Source organism: Halichoeres trimaculatus, unplaced genomic scaffold (genome assembly GCF_033239565.1).
Source record: "Halichoeres trimaculatus isolate MK-OKI-2021-1 unplaced genomic scaffold, fHalTri1.1 fHalTri1_scaffold_7, whole genome shotgun sequence".
Taxonomy (NCBI): Eukaryota; Metazoa; Chordata; class Actinopteri; order Labriformes; family Labridae; genus Halichoeres; species Halichoeres trimaculatus.
The window spans coordinates 20,726,962-20,744,407 of NW_027437185.1; the positions used below are offsets into that span (position 1 = coordinate 20,726,962).

General features: G+C 40.9%; 1 protein-coding gene across 4 annotated transcripts in view; it reads right to left on the bottom strand.

Moving 5' to 3' along the window:
• trpc7b (transient receptor potential cation channel, subfamily C, member 7b) overlaps positions 1-17,446 on the bottom strand; it is a 107,879-nt gene that overhangs the window by 44,350 nt on the left and 46,083 nt on the right. For 3 of the 4 annotated variants that reach the window (XM_074674316.1, XM_074674317.1, XM_074674318.1), the window contains one exon: positions 2,027-2,789. In XM_074674316.1, coding sequence (XP_074530417.1) covers positions 2,027-2,789 — 763 coding nt within the window. Of the gene's footprint in view, positions 1-2,026; positions 2,790-8,777; positions 9,335-17,446 lie in introns of those variants that run through there. The other variant, XM_074674315.1, reaches the window with a different exon arrangement.

Below are 17,446 nucleotides of genomic sequence, written 5' to 3' on the forward strand. Positions count from 1 at the left end.
ACAGTTCATTTCAGAGCAGTTCCAGAAACAATGCCAAAAACATGAACTCTGTTATTTTTAGGAGAAACAATGAACTAGAAATGTACTTTTTTGGTATATTCATTTCCACTGTTCTATTCCAAAATTATATGTTACTGCATAAAAATGGAAGCTAACTGGATCACTATGTATTAATCTATAATGATAAAGGGTGAGATTTTAAAAATGTTCTTATTGCTTGTAAAGTTTGCTTACTTTTGTGTGCTTTCTGTTTGCTTGTTTTTTCCAGGTCCAATCACTGGTTATGAAGCAAACTTAGCATTTTCTAAGCTTAGCAAGCCTTTAACCAGGACAATGAGTTGCATTGGTTTGTGTCAAAACTTACCCTTGCCACAGATTAAGTTTCCTAGCGCTCTACAACCCACTCTTAAGTAAAAGACCTTTAACCTCTGATGAAGATAATGTGAAGATAATGCGAATAGGAGCAAGAAACCTCTAACCACCTCCTCCAGGTGTCATACAAGTGTCATGAGCGAGGTAAAATACTGCTTCAGTCATTCCAAATGTATCTGAACTTCTGGTAACAGGTTGCCTCAATCCACCTGCTTACTCTCAATCTTCTGATATCTGTTTTCATCCATGAAACATGGATATCTGAGGCCACGGGCACCATGTCTTCACATTATTTAATATTCAATGATAGGATGCTGGAAGAAGGACAGGGAGTCAAATACAGGGAGAAAACTCAGGGGTGATAATGAGATGGTAATGAGACAGATGAGCTCCAACACAACCATGGTCCCTCAGGTGAGCCCTTCTCATTAACTTGTCTGCAGATGGGAAACAGGATGACGAGCAGACAGGCTGAATGACAAACACAAAGGTGGGCAGAAAAAATGGATGAGGGATAAATAAGGACAGACACAAATAAACAGAGCAGAAGAGTGCAGGAGCCAACAAAGGAGGAGAAATAAGCAAGGAAATGAAAAGATGCAGTTTTATCAAATCATTGTGATTGGTTTAATTATATGTTTATAAACTTGGTATGTACTAAATGTTCCTGTGCAAAGCCTGCAGTTTGGCTCGGATTTCTCATTGTGTTCTCTGTCTTTAATATCATAAACGGATTCATTCCAGGCAGGTGTATCAGCTGGCACTGTCGGCTGGGATCATCTCCTAGGTAGTTTAATCAGTCTGAACCTGCAGTACAGTGTATGTTAGCAGGCATGTTGTCCCCAAAACTGAGCCAGTAAACCAATTGCAGGACAAATGCCAGGACAACAAGCCTGGTTTGACTTCCTGTTTGTAGGCAGTATTATCTGTGACATGGCAGCATGATATTCCTATACCCATTATGTCTAACATCAACACAGACCAGAAACACATTTTTTCCACAGATACGTCTTCATAGAAGTCAGAAGTAGTTAAGTGTTGCTGTGTCCCCAGAATCTTCATTTTTAGTATAAAAGCATAAACAGCATTCATATATTTTCCATGAAACAGTCAAGTCTCATTGAAAAAAAAAAAAAAAACTAATTTCCAAGGCAGCCAAAAAAAAGAGATTGAATCAGTAATGAGAAGTTCAGAGGAGTCTTGAATATCTGGGACTGCACTGGGAAATCTAATCTAGTAACTAAATTAGTTCATTGGCGGGAACAGATTGAAACATTGGCTGAGATGGATCTACAAATTATCATTTAGCTCTGGGACTCTATTCTGTCCAAACTCATAAAAACATAAAGAAATACAGGAGTGTCTGGGAATATGAGGATGCAAGGATTATGATCATTTGTCATGTGAGGAGTTACAGCAATGTTGAAGCTGTAATTAACATTCAAAAGTCTCAAATCTCTAGGCTTTGGAAGCATTCCTCGAGGAAGAGTTTGTTTTCTCAGTTTTCCCTTCACGTTTCAGCCAAACAAATCTCAGTCAACCAAAATAAAGTCAGTAAGTTTGTGTGTGTTGAGGTCTAGAAGTGAGACTTTGAGTGAGTATATCATCATGCGCTGAATACCTGATATACAATCATAAATGCAAACCACCTTACCTTAAACTCAGTTTCAATGTTGGCCAGTCTTGCCAGTTCGTTGCTGAGCTCCAGGGCAGTCAGCACAGGGTCCTCACTGCTCAGTGACAGGTACGCCGCACTGGCCAGGCCTTTGTATGCGTTCATTCTGGATCGAGAGTGACTAAAGGAGTCTTTCTTCTGTTTTTCCACACACTCTGAACACTTACAGAAGTAATCATGAGGTCTCTCTATGCGAGCACCCTTTGTCAAGAGGATGTGGACGATCTCGTATTCCTGGCAGTGAGCGGCCAGGATGACAGGTGTGATATCATGTGAGAAACGCGTCCCATCTTCGTCATAAGCGTAAAAGTCATCATCACGCATCTCCTGCTCCAGAGGGCTCAACGCCAGCCGGAGACCTCCACCAAAAGCAGGGTGGGCTAAAATGGCTTCAACAATTCGAACATAACCCTTTGAGATTGCCAACAGCAGACCGTCCCCAATCCTGGCCAAACCATCTTTCTTTAGGAGCAGCTCAGTCACTTCTAGGTGCTCATTTCCTACTGCAAGCTGCAAAGCATTCTGGCCCATGTAGTCCACACAGTTAAAGTTGAGGGTTTTAGACTCCTCCAGCATTTTGCGGACCACAGGAATGTTCCCGTATTCAGCAGCATCCATGAATCGCTCCTCCTCTGCAGTGAGGGCCGAGCCACGTTCATTGAACATGTAGGCTGGGCCCCGGACTGCTTGGCGACGCCCCTTCTCTCTCAGTGTGGTGTGCCGGCGATGCATGGCCTCCATCCTGGAGACGGTGAAGAGGAGAGAAAGTGAGAAGGAGAAAGAAAGTGATGGAAAATGAGAGAGGAAAAGACAGTATCATCAGTTATCTAAACAGATCATGATGTAACGAGACACACAGAGTCATTACTGTCTCTCCTGCGGAGTCCTGAGGACAGCTTAAACCCAATCAGAAGCCCTTAACACGTTCTTCAACTCTGACCCCAGAGAAAGACCTACCAGCATGTCCCAGATATAACTGTGCCCCGCCAGATCAATGAAAAGCCACTTGGGGTCAAAGCACACTGCAAGGCCATCTCAGGTCAACAGCTTTGATTGGCAGAAGAGAAATGGAGCTGTCGGCCTAATTGGCTCTGGCATGACAAACTCACTCTCTGAGTCAGTGGTCGACGTAAAGAGACTCTTTGACCGATGATAAATCTGTCCTATCAACACATGCCTGTAAAAAGGAATTAAAATGTGACTTCTGCTCAGTGAGTCTTTTTTCCTTCTAAATGGAGCACTTTTAAAATTTTTAGTGACACACTGTTACCTCCCAGCAGGACTGAGCAGGTGAACAGACATCTTTGTCAACAGAGACCAGATGCTAACTCCTGTTGTGGCAGAACCATCTTTTTTTGTGACTCCTCTTTTTGTTTTTATGAAAACAAACAGTAATTTCCACATGTGGCCGGACACTCTGACCCACATTGTTATAGAATTGCTCCGACATTTCCAAAAGCTGTAAGAATAAGAGGCGGGAGTCAGAGTGACTGGGTGGGAGCAGAGGAAATGAAATGAAAAGTGCCAGAGGGGAAAAAGAAATGGTGGAAAATTCATCCCCAGAGTAGTTCATTTATGTAGCATTACATAACCAACTTAAAGACTACATTTACATGTATTTAAAACACAAGAATGTGACCATCATCACTTGAAGCACACCTAAAACTAGTTTTAGGTTGACTCACTTACTTTTTTAGCACATATGTGCTGTTTTATAAAAACAAGTCCAATCACGCTAAGATGTGGCTTTGTGTAACGCATGCATCAGAGGAAAAGTTGATAATGGAAACATATTCATGATTCCAAGAACTGCCCTTGGCTGTCAAAAGATGTGATAGAAAGAGTGCTCACCAAGACAGCATTGTGAGCAATCATTAAATACATGTATGTGTTTGAGTGTGTGCACACGTATGAGTGTAAAGCTCTTGGTTTTTTGATTCACACAATCAGCTGTGTTTGCCTTGGGCAACAAATCAATGAAAGGTTGCAAAATCTGCTTACTCTTTCTCCCCCTTTCTCTCTGGAATAGATGGCAACAACTGCCATCTATTCCACGGATGAGCACACAGGAATATAAATAAAGTAAATGGTGCACTCATGGACAGACCATCACCACCACACACATGATAAACATTACAACAGCCATGCAGCGAACACTGTCTTTATGGTGCTTCTTAATAAATGTAAAGGCGGATTTCTTGAGGGAATAGTTTGTGTTTGATTTATGATCATGAATACTGCTGTAGGGTGCAAAACACACAACACACACAGAAACACAGACACACACACTCCATATTTTTCATATTTGTAAGCATTGAGGATCTTCAAAAATGAGGGGCCCACTCAGATTTCCTCATCGTTTCTGCAAATAAATCAACATTTTCCATCCTCCTCTGTCCTCCTCTCCATCCATCCCTGGCTGATTCGAAATACAATTCACCATTCTGGTGCAAATTTAAAACTTCCATGTAAGGAGGAGGCAGGGATAATGGAGATGGATTAGGAGGGAGCGTATGCATGTGTATGGAGGAAGAGACTGAGAGAAAGAGACAGTCAAAGAATCGAACATGAGGAGCAATTAGTGAGTGAAGGAGGGATTGGACTTGTATGTCTGCTTACAAACCGGCATGTGGAAAATGCATTTGTAGAATTCAAAGTGCTTTGGGGGATTTGTTGAAATAAACATGTTTAGATCTAAACAAGCAAACTTGCACTGTTGTAACAGATTAAGACACAAACCTACATACCTACAACTCACATTCAACATCTGCCCTCCCCCTGCTCTTACTGTAGCTTTGATCCCTGTTTTGATTCAGTGACACCTGAGTAATTATATCAAGGTTAGGATGGCTTGGTTGATGTTAGACTCTACCCATTCATTCTAATTCCCCACCACTTAACAGTGTGATGGTAGCATTTAGTCAGCCCATGAAAAGGAAGTGTAAATTCAACCGTGCAATAGGGCATATTTGATCTGTTTTAGAGTTGAGTGGCCGTTAAAGACAACTTGTGTATAAATGTCAATGACAGTTCATAGTCTCTTAAACCCACCCTGCACACACCCAGCCGTAACAGAGTCTAATCAGCTTTCATTTTGATGCTGGATGAAACTCAGAGGCTGCTGCAGATCACTCAGCTCTAACAAGCAGCCCCCTCTCCTTTCAACAACAAAACTGTCAGAAAAGGAAGAAACTAACATTTTTGCTTCTGGGAATTCCTGCTGTAGCATCACAACAGAAGTACACAAATGTTTCTTCATACAGCAACTTAGGTCTATTTTACCACTAATACTGGAGTATTGGATTTTATTGTAAGCTACTATTTTGTAAAAATTACCCCATTTTGGAAATAGGACTATTTTCACCAAAGGAAAAAAAGATCTTCACTTTTAAGGATTTATCTTAATATTAAGCTTCTGTAAGTGGTTATTACACGTGTTTTGATTTCTTAAACCTGGAAAAAGACTCAAAGAAAAGAAATTCAAACTATGAATCAAACACATTCACGCAGTTTGAGTCTGAACAAGCTGACAGCCAGAGATACTAAGCCAAGCAGACAGTGTTCCCTGAGACCATTTACTTAAAGAAAAGTTTTTCTCTCAAATAAATGAAAAGTACTCTGCATTGAGGGAATCTTTATTCTTTAATTTAACCTTTATTTAACCAGGTTAGTCCCATTGAGATCAGAAGATCTCTTTTTCATGGGAGACCTGAACAAAATTCACCTACTTTGGAACATAAAGTTCTCTAATAAGAGACATGGTGCAGCATTGGAAGTGTGTGTTCTTCACTGAGAGTAATACTCAAACAATGATAGTGATTAAAGTTAGAAATACAAATGAAACAGTCACTGCTCAAGTATTTTCACTGACATCAGCACTTTTCAAGTAGTTTTAAATTCAGAGGAAAGTATCATTCTCTGTTAAAACAGCCTTCACCACATGTTATTCTGACTATTAGTATGTTTTAGACATGACTGACTGCACTAACTAGTTGCATGAAGTGAAAATCTATTATAATTGACTATACGCCCAGCTTCTTCAAAGCCTTGTGCAACTGGACTTCTGATGTCATGGGGAAAATGATGCACTGCTGAGACAGGTTTGAGAGCTGAAACTACTGCCAGAAAACAGAATCATCAAATTACAAGAAAAGCTGCTCTCCAAGTGAGTCACTTGTTTGTGTGTCCTGACCATGAAACCAAACTATGTCATGGAGTGGATTTAATTGCTCTTAAACATATGTGAACTGAGTTTCTTACTGGCTTTGCCCACTTAAAGGAGCTGTGAGAAGTGATCTTGCAAAAGTCTCCCTTCTGGATATCGTAAGTCACACTTTAAAATGAGATTATCAGCGCTAATATAGGTTATTTTGAAATGCAACTTCTTAGCTTCCTCAGGACCAGAATTACTGGCACGTCTAAGTTTCTCTGACAACACTATGCTGGCTGAAATAGTTTAGCAGTGAGAAGAAGATCTGTGTTTTTCTCTGCTGAAAATGATTTCTGTGGTTAATTTTGTAGTAATGGTGGACACAGGAGCCAAACTGTCAAACAGAAAAGAATAGAAGAGTAGAAGAAAGCTAAACAGGAGCGTGACAGTGCATAAGCTCAACGCTTAAACACAGGCTAAGCTGTTTGAGATATTGTCCATTTCAACCCATATGCAGCAGCTATTTTGCAGTGGTCTGTTCAAACTTGTGAGTCTCTCAATAAAATGAAGAGTGAGGTTATGTTAGCTCTGCTTGGTAGATAACTGGCAGGACATGACCAGGATTCACTAACATTACATGGGAATGTCTTAAAGCACCGGGCTGCCAGCAGCGCTAAATGTGGACAGCTACTAAACTACGGTACAAACTTACGTTTGCTTGTTGTCACGTTTCAAACCACAGCACCATGTAACTGTAGTAAAAAAATAGTATTGACCTAAGAAGATTTGTTTTGATCCAATCTCCATTTACTTCCAAAACAATCACACATCTGATTGTAGCCACAAAGCATCATCGCCATGATGTAAATTTAGGTAAAAATAGCAGACAAACAGTGAGACATTGCTGAAAAGTAATAGCCTATTAGATGAGGTAGAATCAGACCCTACTGGACAACCAAGCCCTTGTAGACGACAAGTGCAATTTAAAGACTTTTAATCACGAACCTTTTTACTGTTGTATCAGTGAGTTTATTTTCAGGAGGTGTGTCATTTACTGGTTTAAATAGCTGAACTGAGAGGGAATCATGTTTGATTTCAAATTTTGCAGATAACCAGTGAAATACTATTTCAACTCAGCAGGCCTATATACAGAAGTGACTAATGAGCTAGTATTTTATCAGTGCACAGACGTGCGGCAGAATATATAAGAGGAGTTACTCTCTCTGCTCTCTTTCTTTATCAAATACATGCACAGACTCTCTTTCAAGCAGTAAATTGCCAATTTTAAGATCAAAGGTGACTTGCTCACCATATTTCACTGGTAATGAGAAACAGACATGTTCACCCTCTCTGCTGCACACACACACACACACACACACACACAACACAGATGTCCAACATTTAGCCTTCAGTGAAAAGCATACATGTTTCTTCCCAGGCAGGGTCTTTTAAGATGAACACTGGTGTTTCAAAGGAGCAGACCCGGGGGAAGATCAAAGAGCCAACAAGTAGGCCTGCCACTCTCAAAATATGACCACAGCTAAGCAGAGCTACAAGAAAATCTTCTAAGTGTCACAGTTAATGCCCCTAGCTGAGGCAATTTAACATATAGGAGGATTGTGTGACATTATATAGAACTCCAAACTTTCAGAATGGCAGAGAGCTTTTAAACCAAGGGTGTGAAGTGCATCTGTGCATGATCAGCCAATATGGTAAGAGTGATGAATGTGACATTATGGAAGTGGATTTCTGCTGTCTGCTCAGGCTCAGCATCACATGGTTCTGCTCCAGTGTGCCTCTCCTGTACTCAAACTAATCACATACGCACACATATACACACACACAATCCCCATTGACTGCTGTTTATGCATTCATGCACCGGAACCAATAAAGAAATTCCCTCCCTCACTGCACAAGGACAACAAACTGTAGAGCTGTAGTGGAAAGCCCCCAGAGAGACACTAATTCATTCAACCCCCCACACCCTTCACCTCCTTCTGTGTACATGCAGTGCATACATGTATTCTCAGGGGGTGTGCTACGATTCACTCTCTCCATCCACACACAGTCATACCAGTAGAAATAAGTCATATCAGTTCAGATCTTAACAACACATCCAAGGTTAAAACAACACATTCAGCACATGATGCAGCTTATGAATAAGAGCACCAGTTTTCTGAATGGCAGCAAAATATATGATTATGTAGCCTTTCAGTTATTCTGATAGCCTGCACTATATATCACAGCCCAGCCTCTTAAAATAACCTAAACTGTACATAAAGCTTGTTAATCAGAGATGTGTAGCTGCACAGACAGGTGAAAGCAGCTGCACTGCTCCATCAGAAACTGGCTTCTACTTGTTGAAATTCCGGGTGGATCATTATCTGTGAATAAAATCCTCCCAAGCCAGAACAGCTGTGCCATTTTAAACTACGATGGTAGTAGCTGTAGAGTTTTCATGCACAGATAAATCCTACACAAGGCCATGAAACTGGGGTCCCCCCTCAATAACTATGTATCTGGGTAAAAAAAAAAAAAAAAATCACAAAAGTTGCACAAGACTACAAAAGAGTGCCTCACGTTTGCCTAGATTCAGAGTTGAACTCAGTGTCGATGTGTTCAGCTGAGTAGTGGTTCCCCTGGTCTGAGCGCTCCGCAGCCGGCTGGGGTCTCTGTCCACGGTGCTGAAAGCGCTCCGCGTTCGCCGCGCCTCGTCCTCTCCACTTAGGATACGGGTCATCATAGCGGTCGTACACCGCGTCTACCCGCACATCATGTCGTGAACAAAACGGAGATCCGGTGCTCTGGAACTTTGGTGTCGAGATGCGCGGAGAGTCCCGGTCCTCTGGAGACGCGTGAAGACACTGCGGGGAGGCGAGGTAAGGCGGGTCTGTGTCCCCAAGCAGCGGAGAGGCGGAGGAGAAGAGGTCCAGGGGCCGCCGGGAGGATGGAGATCCTGGGGGAAGACAGACAGACCGAGTCGGTGAGGGAGAGCCAGAAAATGGACCTCTCTCACCGCTGTCGCTTTCCTCTCCCTCGTCAGACATGAGTAGAGCTTCCTGGCAGCATTTACTTTATGTGTTCTTAGCTATGTAACCGACATCTGTCGATATTTGTCAAAGTTTCCACTGCACAAGTTTGCTCCTGAGCCGCGCGGCAGCGGTAAGCCAAGCCTCCACGAGAGTGTGCGCACCAATTAGAGAACAGAGTGCGCGCGCAGGGAGCCAGCCCTATCCAAAATGGAAGAAACAGATGTACGAAGGCGCATTTACACATGTTTAAGCTTTCGAAATAAACTAACAGAAACATACCATTAGGAAAAACTTGGACTGCTTCCTGCTGAGCTAACAGTTTTCATTTTCTAAGTCAGTGTTAAACTTTTTGACACATAAGCAGCAACTGTATCCGGCCAACACGCAGAAGTCCAACTCAACTGACCCAATGAGTTTTTAAGATAAATTAAACATTAGATAGAATTATTTTCGATGAAATGACACAAGACTCCACTTGAAAGAGGTTGTCATTTAAGGGGTTAACAAGACCACCTGTTGTATACCAATTACTGTCCTGACATAATCCTGTTACTGCTTCAGAGAACAAGCAATTCATTAAAGCATAGCCCACTTGTATCCTCAACGGTGAGGTTTATTCTGGGATAAACTTCCTGAGACCTGAGCATAAAGCCTGTTGAAGTCTTTGTCTCTTGCTGTAAAGAGAATGGTTATCTACACTGCTGGTGTGTATCCTCTAGTGTGCGCATAAGTGTGTGTGTGGTCCTGTAATTACCTGCAGAGACCCATTAATCTTGATGGAGACTTCCTGCACCCCTACACAGACAATAACCAGTCCTGACCCAGCTCTTTGATCCTATTTTTGCATCAAACACACACTGTACACTATTGAAAATCAAATAAGCACACATCATGTCAATGTGTTTATGGCAACGTACATTTTTTTAGCATTTAGTTTACATTCAAAACATTTAAGAGTTAAATTTCAATCATGACATAAAACTCATACAGACACTTCCATTGAAGTGCATGGAGTTTTACTACACTTGATATGGTGGTAGCCAACAGTAGATAGAAATATAGATAAATAAATAGTAAAAAAAAAAAGTATCATTGACAAAGTCTGACCCCTCACGTAACATAGAGACAAGTAAGAAGTGAGAGAGACTGTGTGAATGTCAAGTGACACTGAGTGGCTGTGTTTGTATGTGCCAGGTTCTGCTATTGCACCTCTTCTGTCATATTGTATTGGGCTTTTGAAGTACAAAAGGGTCATTGTGAGTGCGTGTGTGTGATCCCTAGCTACAATAAGCTGCTTTCAAAAGGCTTTATCCAGTCTTCCATTTGTTTTGACATCCTGCTAGATTTATACAGAACTGCCAAAGCCATTGTTAAGCACACAATAGTCAAGTGAGTAAGTGTCGCAATAAAGTAGTATCTTAAGCTCTGAAAGGCACCCAATCTTCATATCTTGGTAACTGAAAATCTGTAGAATGCTGATATATTTCTGAAACTTTTAATAAATGTTAATAAATTGTAGGTTAGGGTTAAGTTTAGTTAACAGGAAATAGTTCATCTGCTCTATGAAATGCATATAAACTAATAACTGGTGCTGTGGCGTTCAAAGCATTTTAATTTCAAAGTTAGGTGTACAATTAAAACTTTGACTTGAGATGCTAAATTCATAACATGTTTTAAGAAACACAGATACAGAGACTTGACAGACAAGAGAACAGAGAAGGAGAGGTCATGCTGAGTCACACCTTGCAACAGAGCAAAGGATGAAAAACATCTCATTAGACAGCACTTCAATTCCCTCTCCTGGCTGCCATCTTTCTGAGTTTTAAAATGATAACGGATGTATTTGTCTGAAAGAATTAAGCAAAGTCAACCAAAAGCAAAACAATCATACAGACCAGCTTGTATCTAATGTGTTTGTCTTTACTTGTATTACAGACTAGATATTAACTAGATTTTTGGAGGTTCTCTCAAAACAAGGTGGGAATTCTCTTCAAAGGTTTTATTAAAATGTTTTTTTTTCGCTCTTTAAAACACAATTTAGTTGCCTTTTAACCAAGATTTTAATTTCATTTGCAAATAAACATTAATTTAGCCCTTGTGTAAGATCTGCAGCCTGTAAGTTTTTATTCATGCCACTGACTACTTTTATGAAAGTGCTACGATAAAAAGATGCTATGCTGTTTGGCTGCCTAAAAGTTGTCTGGTGCAGAGGTGTCTGAAAGCAGAGTCAAGATGTTTATAGAAAACTTTGACCAGTCACTTCTCAGAGTCACAGAGCTCCAATTTGGTCACAAGGGAAGGTGGAATGGAGACATAAAAGGCACTTAGCTATTCTAATTTTGCTTTGCAAAAATTAGATTTGATAAATATGAATAGAAGAATTGATATAAGCTCTAATAGTCAGAAGTAATATTTAGTTATGATGGGTAAGTGATATTCTAAGTCTATTTCGTCCATTGACTCTGTGTCTTATCTGCCTGTTCTTTGATTTGCAAATACAGCTGTTTAAATTTTATTCGACTTCCGGGTTCAACTTCATATTTAGCTGGGTTAGCTGAGTTTGTGAAATAGGGCAATTAGCCAACAGCAGATGTGTTAATGTTAATAATAATAATAATGATACATTTTATTTCAATGCGCCTTTCAAGACACCCAAGGACGCTGTACAAAACATAGTTTAAAAGCATTTCAACAGAAGTTAAAACAAGAACATGGATAAAAGTTTAAAAAGAAAAATGATTTAAAAGATAAGATGGATGGGGGGACAGTCAAATTGAGTAGGCCAGGTGGAGTACATAGGTTTTGAGGCGGGATTTGAAAATAGTCAAAGAGTCAATATCGCGGATGTCTGGTGGGAGGGAGTTCCAGACAGGGAGCAGAGCGACTGAAGAGGAGGCAGAGAAGTTGCCAATGGTGAGCGTAAAACGGTTAGTTTTTGAAAGAGTGGATTTGGAGCCGATGAGGAGTACCTCAGTTTTGTCATTATTGAGTTTCAAAAAGTTTGAGGTGAACCACGATTTGATTTCCTAGACAGGCACAGAGGGAGGAGGGAAGGAAGGTGGAGGTGGGTTTGGTGGCAACATAGAGCTGGGTGTCGTCCGCATAGCAGTGAAAATTAACCTTGTATCTACGGAGAATGTGACCAAGAGGGAGGAGGTAGATTATAAAGAGGATGGGACCGAGAACAGAGCCCTGGGGAACACCAGAGGTGAGGGGGAAGGCAGAGATTTGAATGATTTTAGCTGGATGAACTGGGTGCGGCCGGAGAGGTAAGAAGAAAACCAGTTGGGGGGAGTGCCTGATAAACCAATGGATGCCAGTCTATGGAGGAGGATAGAATGGGAGATGGTGTCAAGAGCTGCATTCGGGTTGAGGAGGATGAGGATGGATAAGAGTCCGGCATCAGCTGTCATCAGGAGATCGTTGGTTATTTTTAGTAGGGCTGTTTTGGTGCTGTGATGGGGACGGAAACCAGACTGGAACAGTTCACAAAGGTTGTTATTGGAGAGGTGGGAGTGAAGCTGAGATGCAACAGTTTTTTCCCGGACTTTTGAGAGAAATGGCAAGTTGGAGATTGGACGAAGGTTATTAAAGTTATTTGGATCTAGGCCAGGTTTCTTTAAAATCTGAGTTACTGCAGAAATTTTGAGGGATGAAGGGACTGTGCCAGAAGTGAGGGAGGAGTGGATAATGTCGGTGATCAGAGGAGACAGGAAATGGAGACAGGTCTTGATCAGGGGTGTGGGAAGGGGGTCAAGCTGACAGGTGGAAGGTTTGGTTTTGGTTATGAGTTCAGAGATGTTCTAAGTAGGTTGTTTACATGACTCCTGTTGAAGCAGACGAAGGTGAAATGGCTGGCACTCATAAATAAATAAATAAGCTCCAACTATTACCGACATGTTGCTGTAAAAACATAAATGCAACTATTTTAATCTTGTGGTCCAGAATAAAAACACAGGCAATTGTGTTTTTGGAACAAATAACAGAACAGTCAACGTCTTTTACTATCACATTTAACATCTTGACTATGCACCGCCAAAGAAAAACCACCATAGTATAGGAGGAAGCAGGGTGCTTGAGGAGTGGGAATGGTTTTTCATGCATGCCTGTGCGAGTCAGTCTGCGGTTATGTCCGTACAGAAGCGAATTCAAATTGCCACATACAAGCTATGTTTTACAAGACCAGAGATCAAACGGAAGAGGCTTTTCACTTCGACATTTACAGGATTGCTTGGATGATGACTAAAGTATATATATATATGCATAGGGAAGGAAATGTGTTTTTCTTTAAATGGGACTTATAAACACTGTCACTCTCCATATATAATCATGCAGAGGACTGTAGCAGAAAGAAAAAAAAAGATCCTGCCTTCTACATCCAGGGGACTTAGTTGTGCATCACCAGCGAGCTGTTCGCAGAGTAGACGAGCCCAGCCCCTCTGTGATCAACCCTCCAGCAATTCAGTCAGTCCAGTCTACTGGAAGAGCTGCTGGAGAGATTCATGCTCTTGAGACAGCAGACAGCTGATGTGCCAGGTTGATGATGCCAGTTTTCTCTTTCTCTGGAGGAGAAAAGTTTCAGATTTCTGGCTTTGCATTTCACAGGTGTTTGCTTAAACAGGCCTATGGCAGTGAAACAGAAAGTCCATCAGAGAGAGACAGTCCGTGTAGCCCAAAGCTGTTTGTGGTTTTAGGCTGAAGAAGGCACAGTGTAATCGAGATTTCTTGTTAGGTTTCACTTCTCTTCATTACCTTCTCCCCCTGAAGGTATGTGGAGGACAGCAGGAGTCCCTCATTGATATTCTGACTACAGACAACGCCCTCTAATCTACTAGAATGGATTTCTTACACTCTGCCCATTCTGACAACCTAATATATACAATTCAAACACTCTCAGAATTAGTTTGCAGAGTAGTAGAACATCATTGCTTGGAGTAGCCGAATATAGACACAGCAGATGGCTTTTCACCATGAGCCTGGGTCTGCTCAGTGTTTGTGTGTGCTAAAATGAGATACAAACAAAGATTACAGTCTAGACGTGCTCTGTGTGTAAAGACTCGAGATAACAATTGATATGAATTAGCGCTAATTAGATGTGGTTGATCGACTGACAAGGTAAAACCAGATTAGCTTTGCTGCACTGTCAGGAATCAGTTTGTCTAATTCAACTTGCTGTAACAAACTGTGTCTTTCATATTCATACATTCTGAGAGAAGGAAACATTAAAGTTCTTGATCATATGCATTTTAGAAGACATGGTTTACACATGTAGTCAAAAGTGATCATGGCAGAGTGGAGAAAGGGTGACCAAAATTGACCTTACTGGGTCACAACATGCCATTTCAGCCATTCATCTCCAAACTGTGTCCTCTATTCATTCCATGCTACATATATTTACTCTTAGCCAATCTTTAGATTCTTCAAACAACAGCTGAAGTGTTTGATAAGCATTAAGTTGTGATTGTAAGGAGATGAAACAGGGAAAAAGCAGTCACCTTTCAAAGTACCTCAGTGATTGAATAAACGGCACACTGGTATCTTCTGCCCCCTGTCTTATTGACTTCAACAGGCCAATCAGTGCTAATGTGTCAGCGGAGGAAGGGCACAGGAGCCAATCACTCACAATATTCATTGATCGCATGATAATTTTATTGTTTTTTTGATTAATGGCCTGTCAAGCCATCAATGGGGGCTGGACTACCCCTAGAATGGTGTGTGACATGTCTCTACAGATTTGTGTTTTTGGTTTTCTTTGTAGGTTTCCTTCAATTCCTCTTTTTAATTCTCTAACCAGTGAGACCATTTATAGCTGGGACAGAAATAGTAATGGGCGGAAACTGGAGTCAGTCTACAATCCATGCATATTTCATTGGTACAAAGCAACAGCAAAGGAATAGAAGTGTGGGAAACTTTTATTATGCAGTCTTGCCATGGTTTGATGAATGACTTGTGACAGGGCATTTAATGAGCTATTCTGCAAACTGGCCTTTATTATAGATATCAGACACTCTGTGTGTGTGTGTGTGTGTGTGTGTGTGTGTGTGTGTGTGTGTGTGTGTGTGTGTGTGTGTGTGTGTGTGTGTGTGTGTGTGTGTGTGTGTGTGTGTGTGTGTGTGTGTGTGTGTGTGTGTGTGTGAATTCTGTACATACAGAAATGCAAATTCATGAGAAAATGCTCTGGGAGAAAAAATCATACATTCATGCATTAATGGTCACTTGTGATATGTCAGAAATGATATGAACAACATTGCTGATTGAATTGGCTATTTACTGAGAAGTATTCCTCATCTATTATCTAACTGTAAGCACCCTCAGATTCACATTTCATTTATCTCAATGTAGTTGAAGTTACACCTTTTTTTATTTCACTTATTCTTAGTTTATTTTTTAAAGATTATAGCTTTCTGTACATGTTTTGTATTTGAGAAGGACCTGAGCACATCATTTTAATTTTGTTTTGTGTATGTGCATGCTGAATAAGGATGACACACTTCCTTAAATTCATACAATTATCTAGATTTCCAAGGTGCCAGCATAGTGTACACAGTCCTTGCAGGAATATGGTATTAGATATTTGAATGTTGCACAAACCTGCTGACAACCTGCTATACTGCATATGAAAGACATAAGACATCCATCCTACTCCCTAGGGAGCAGTTAGTGCATTCCCATCTTGACATATGCTCCCAAGTCATTACAGAGAGTGATGGCAAATGTTTTTGATTCTGGTGCAGGATGGCCAACCAGTTAGAGACTAAGAGCCACAAAAATTACTATGGTCCTACAAAGAGCCACATTACACAGGTGGTCTTAGAAACACTACCTCTCACACATAAAAAAATTGACATAAAATGAAAATCAATACATTTCCAATTTTCAAAGCAAGATTTATTGTGTTTGTGTGTTTAAATTTGCATCTAGAGCCGTGTCCAAAACAAATGTCTGTTTTTACTGCAGAAGCAAAAACTTTCCATCCATCCATCCATCCATCTATCTATCTATCTATCTATCTATCTATCTATCTATCTATCTATCTATCTATCTATCTATCTATCTATCTATCTATCTATCTATCTATCTATCTATCTATCTATCTATCTATGCGATTGAGAGGAGCACATGTAGAGAACAGAAACTGAAACTTAAGTATCAATCTATACTCATAACAGTTTACACACACACACACACACACACACACACACACACACACACACACACACACACACACACACACACACACACACACACACACACACACACACACACACACACATATATATATATATATTTAATGAATGGATTGAAGAGCTGCGGACTGAAAGGCAAAGAGCCACACGTTGGCCACCCCTGTTCTGGTGAAACAGGATTTTCAGTCTGTGAGTGCATGTTATAGTATATAGCGTTGTAAGCGTAAAATCCAGCAGACGTATTAATTTAGAGTGAATAATTTAACATGCAAGTAAAGGAGTAAGGGATGCAGTGAGAAACAAAGAATAAGCTGTTAACAATAGCTGATACTTGCTTTGTATCAGAATTTCTTTTGGCTCAGTGAGTACTGCTGCCAGAGGGCAGAGGGCCAAAACACAGAATGACAGCTGAGCTTAATCCCCAGATTAAACCAGGAAAATCAAAACGCGATCAGGTTTCTGTCGTATGGCTTTTATTACTGGTTCAGAGTAACACAAGAGCAAGGTCATCTAAGGATGACCTTGCTCTTGTGTGCGTCTCTTCAGGTATTCAAAAAATGGTTCCTGACATGGTTCAAATACCCACAAACAGGAGACGCTGAATTTCCCTGTCAATAACCCTCACATGTATTTGCCATCATCTTTTTCAACACCACAAAGATCCACAAATCTGTCAAACCACATGTCATGATAATTAGTGAGTCCCATGCAATCAGGCATTTTATGCAGATAGTAACTATTCATCAGCGTTTCTGGAAATTAGAGAGTGTTTTCACAGTGGATGCTGCAAATTTTTGCTCTCTGGGGGGATGAGAGGTATCACAGACTCAAGCTACTCATCCATGTTAAGTGGGAAATGGGGTCTCATTCCACGACGCAGAATAAAACCTGCCATCAATTATCCCCACCAGTGGCGTATGAGGGGAGGATCAGTGCTGTCTCTGGCTCAGGCTGCTCCTCAGTTAAGCAGCTGGAGCTCTGGATATATAGGGGAAAACCTTAACATTACAGAGAGTAAGAGGTTTCCCAC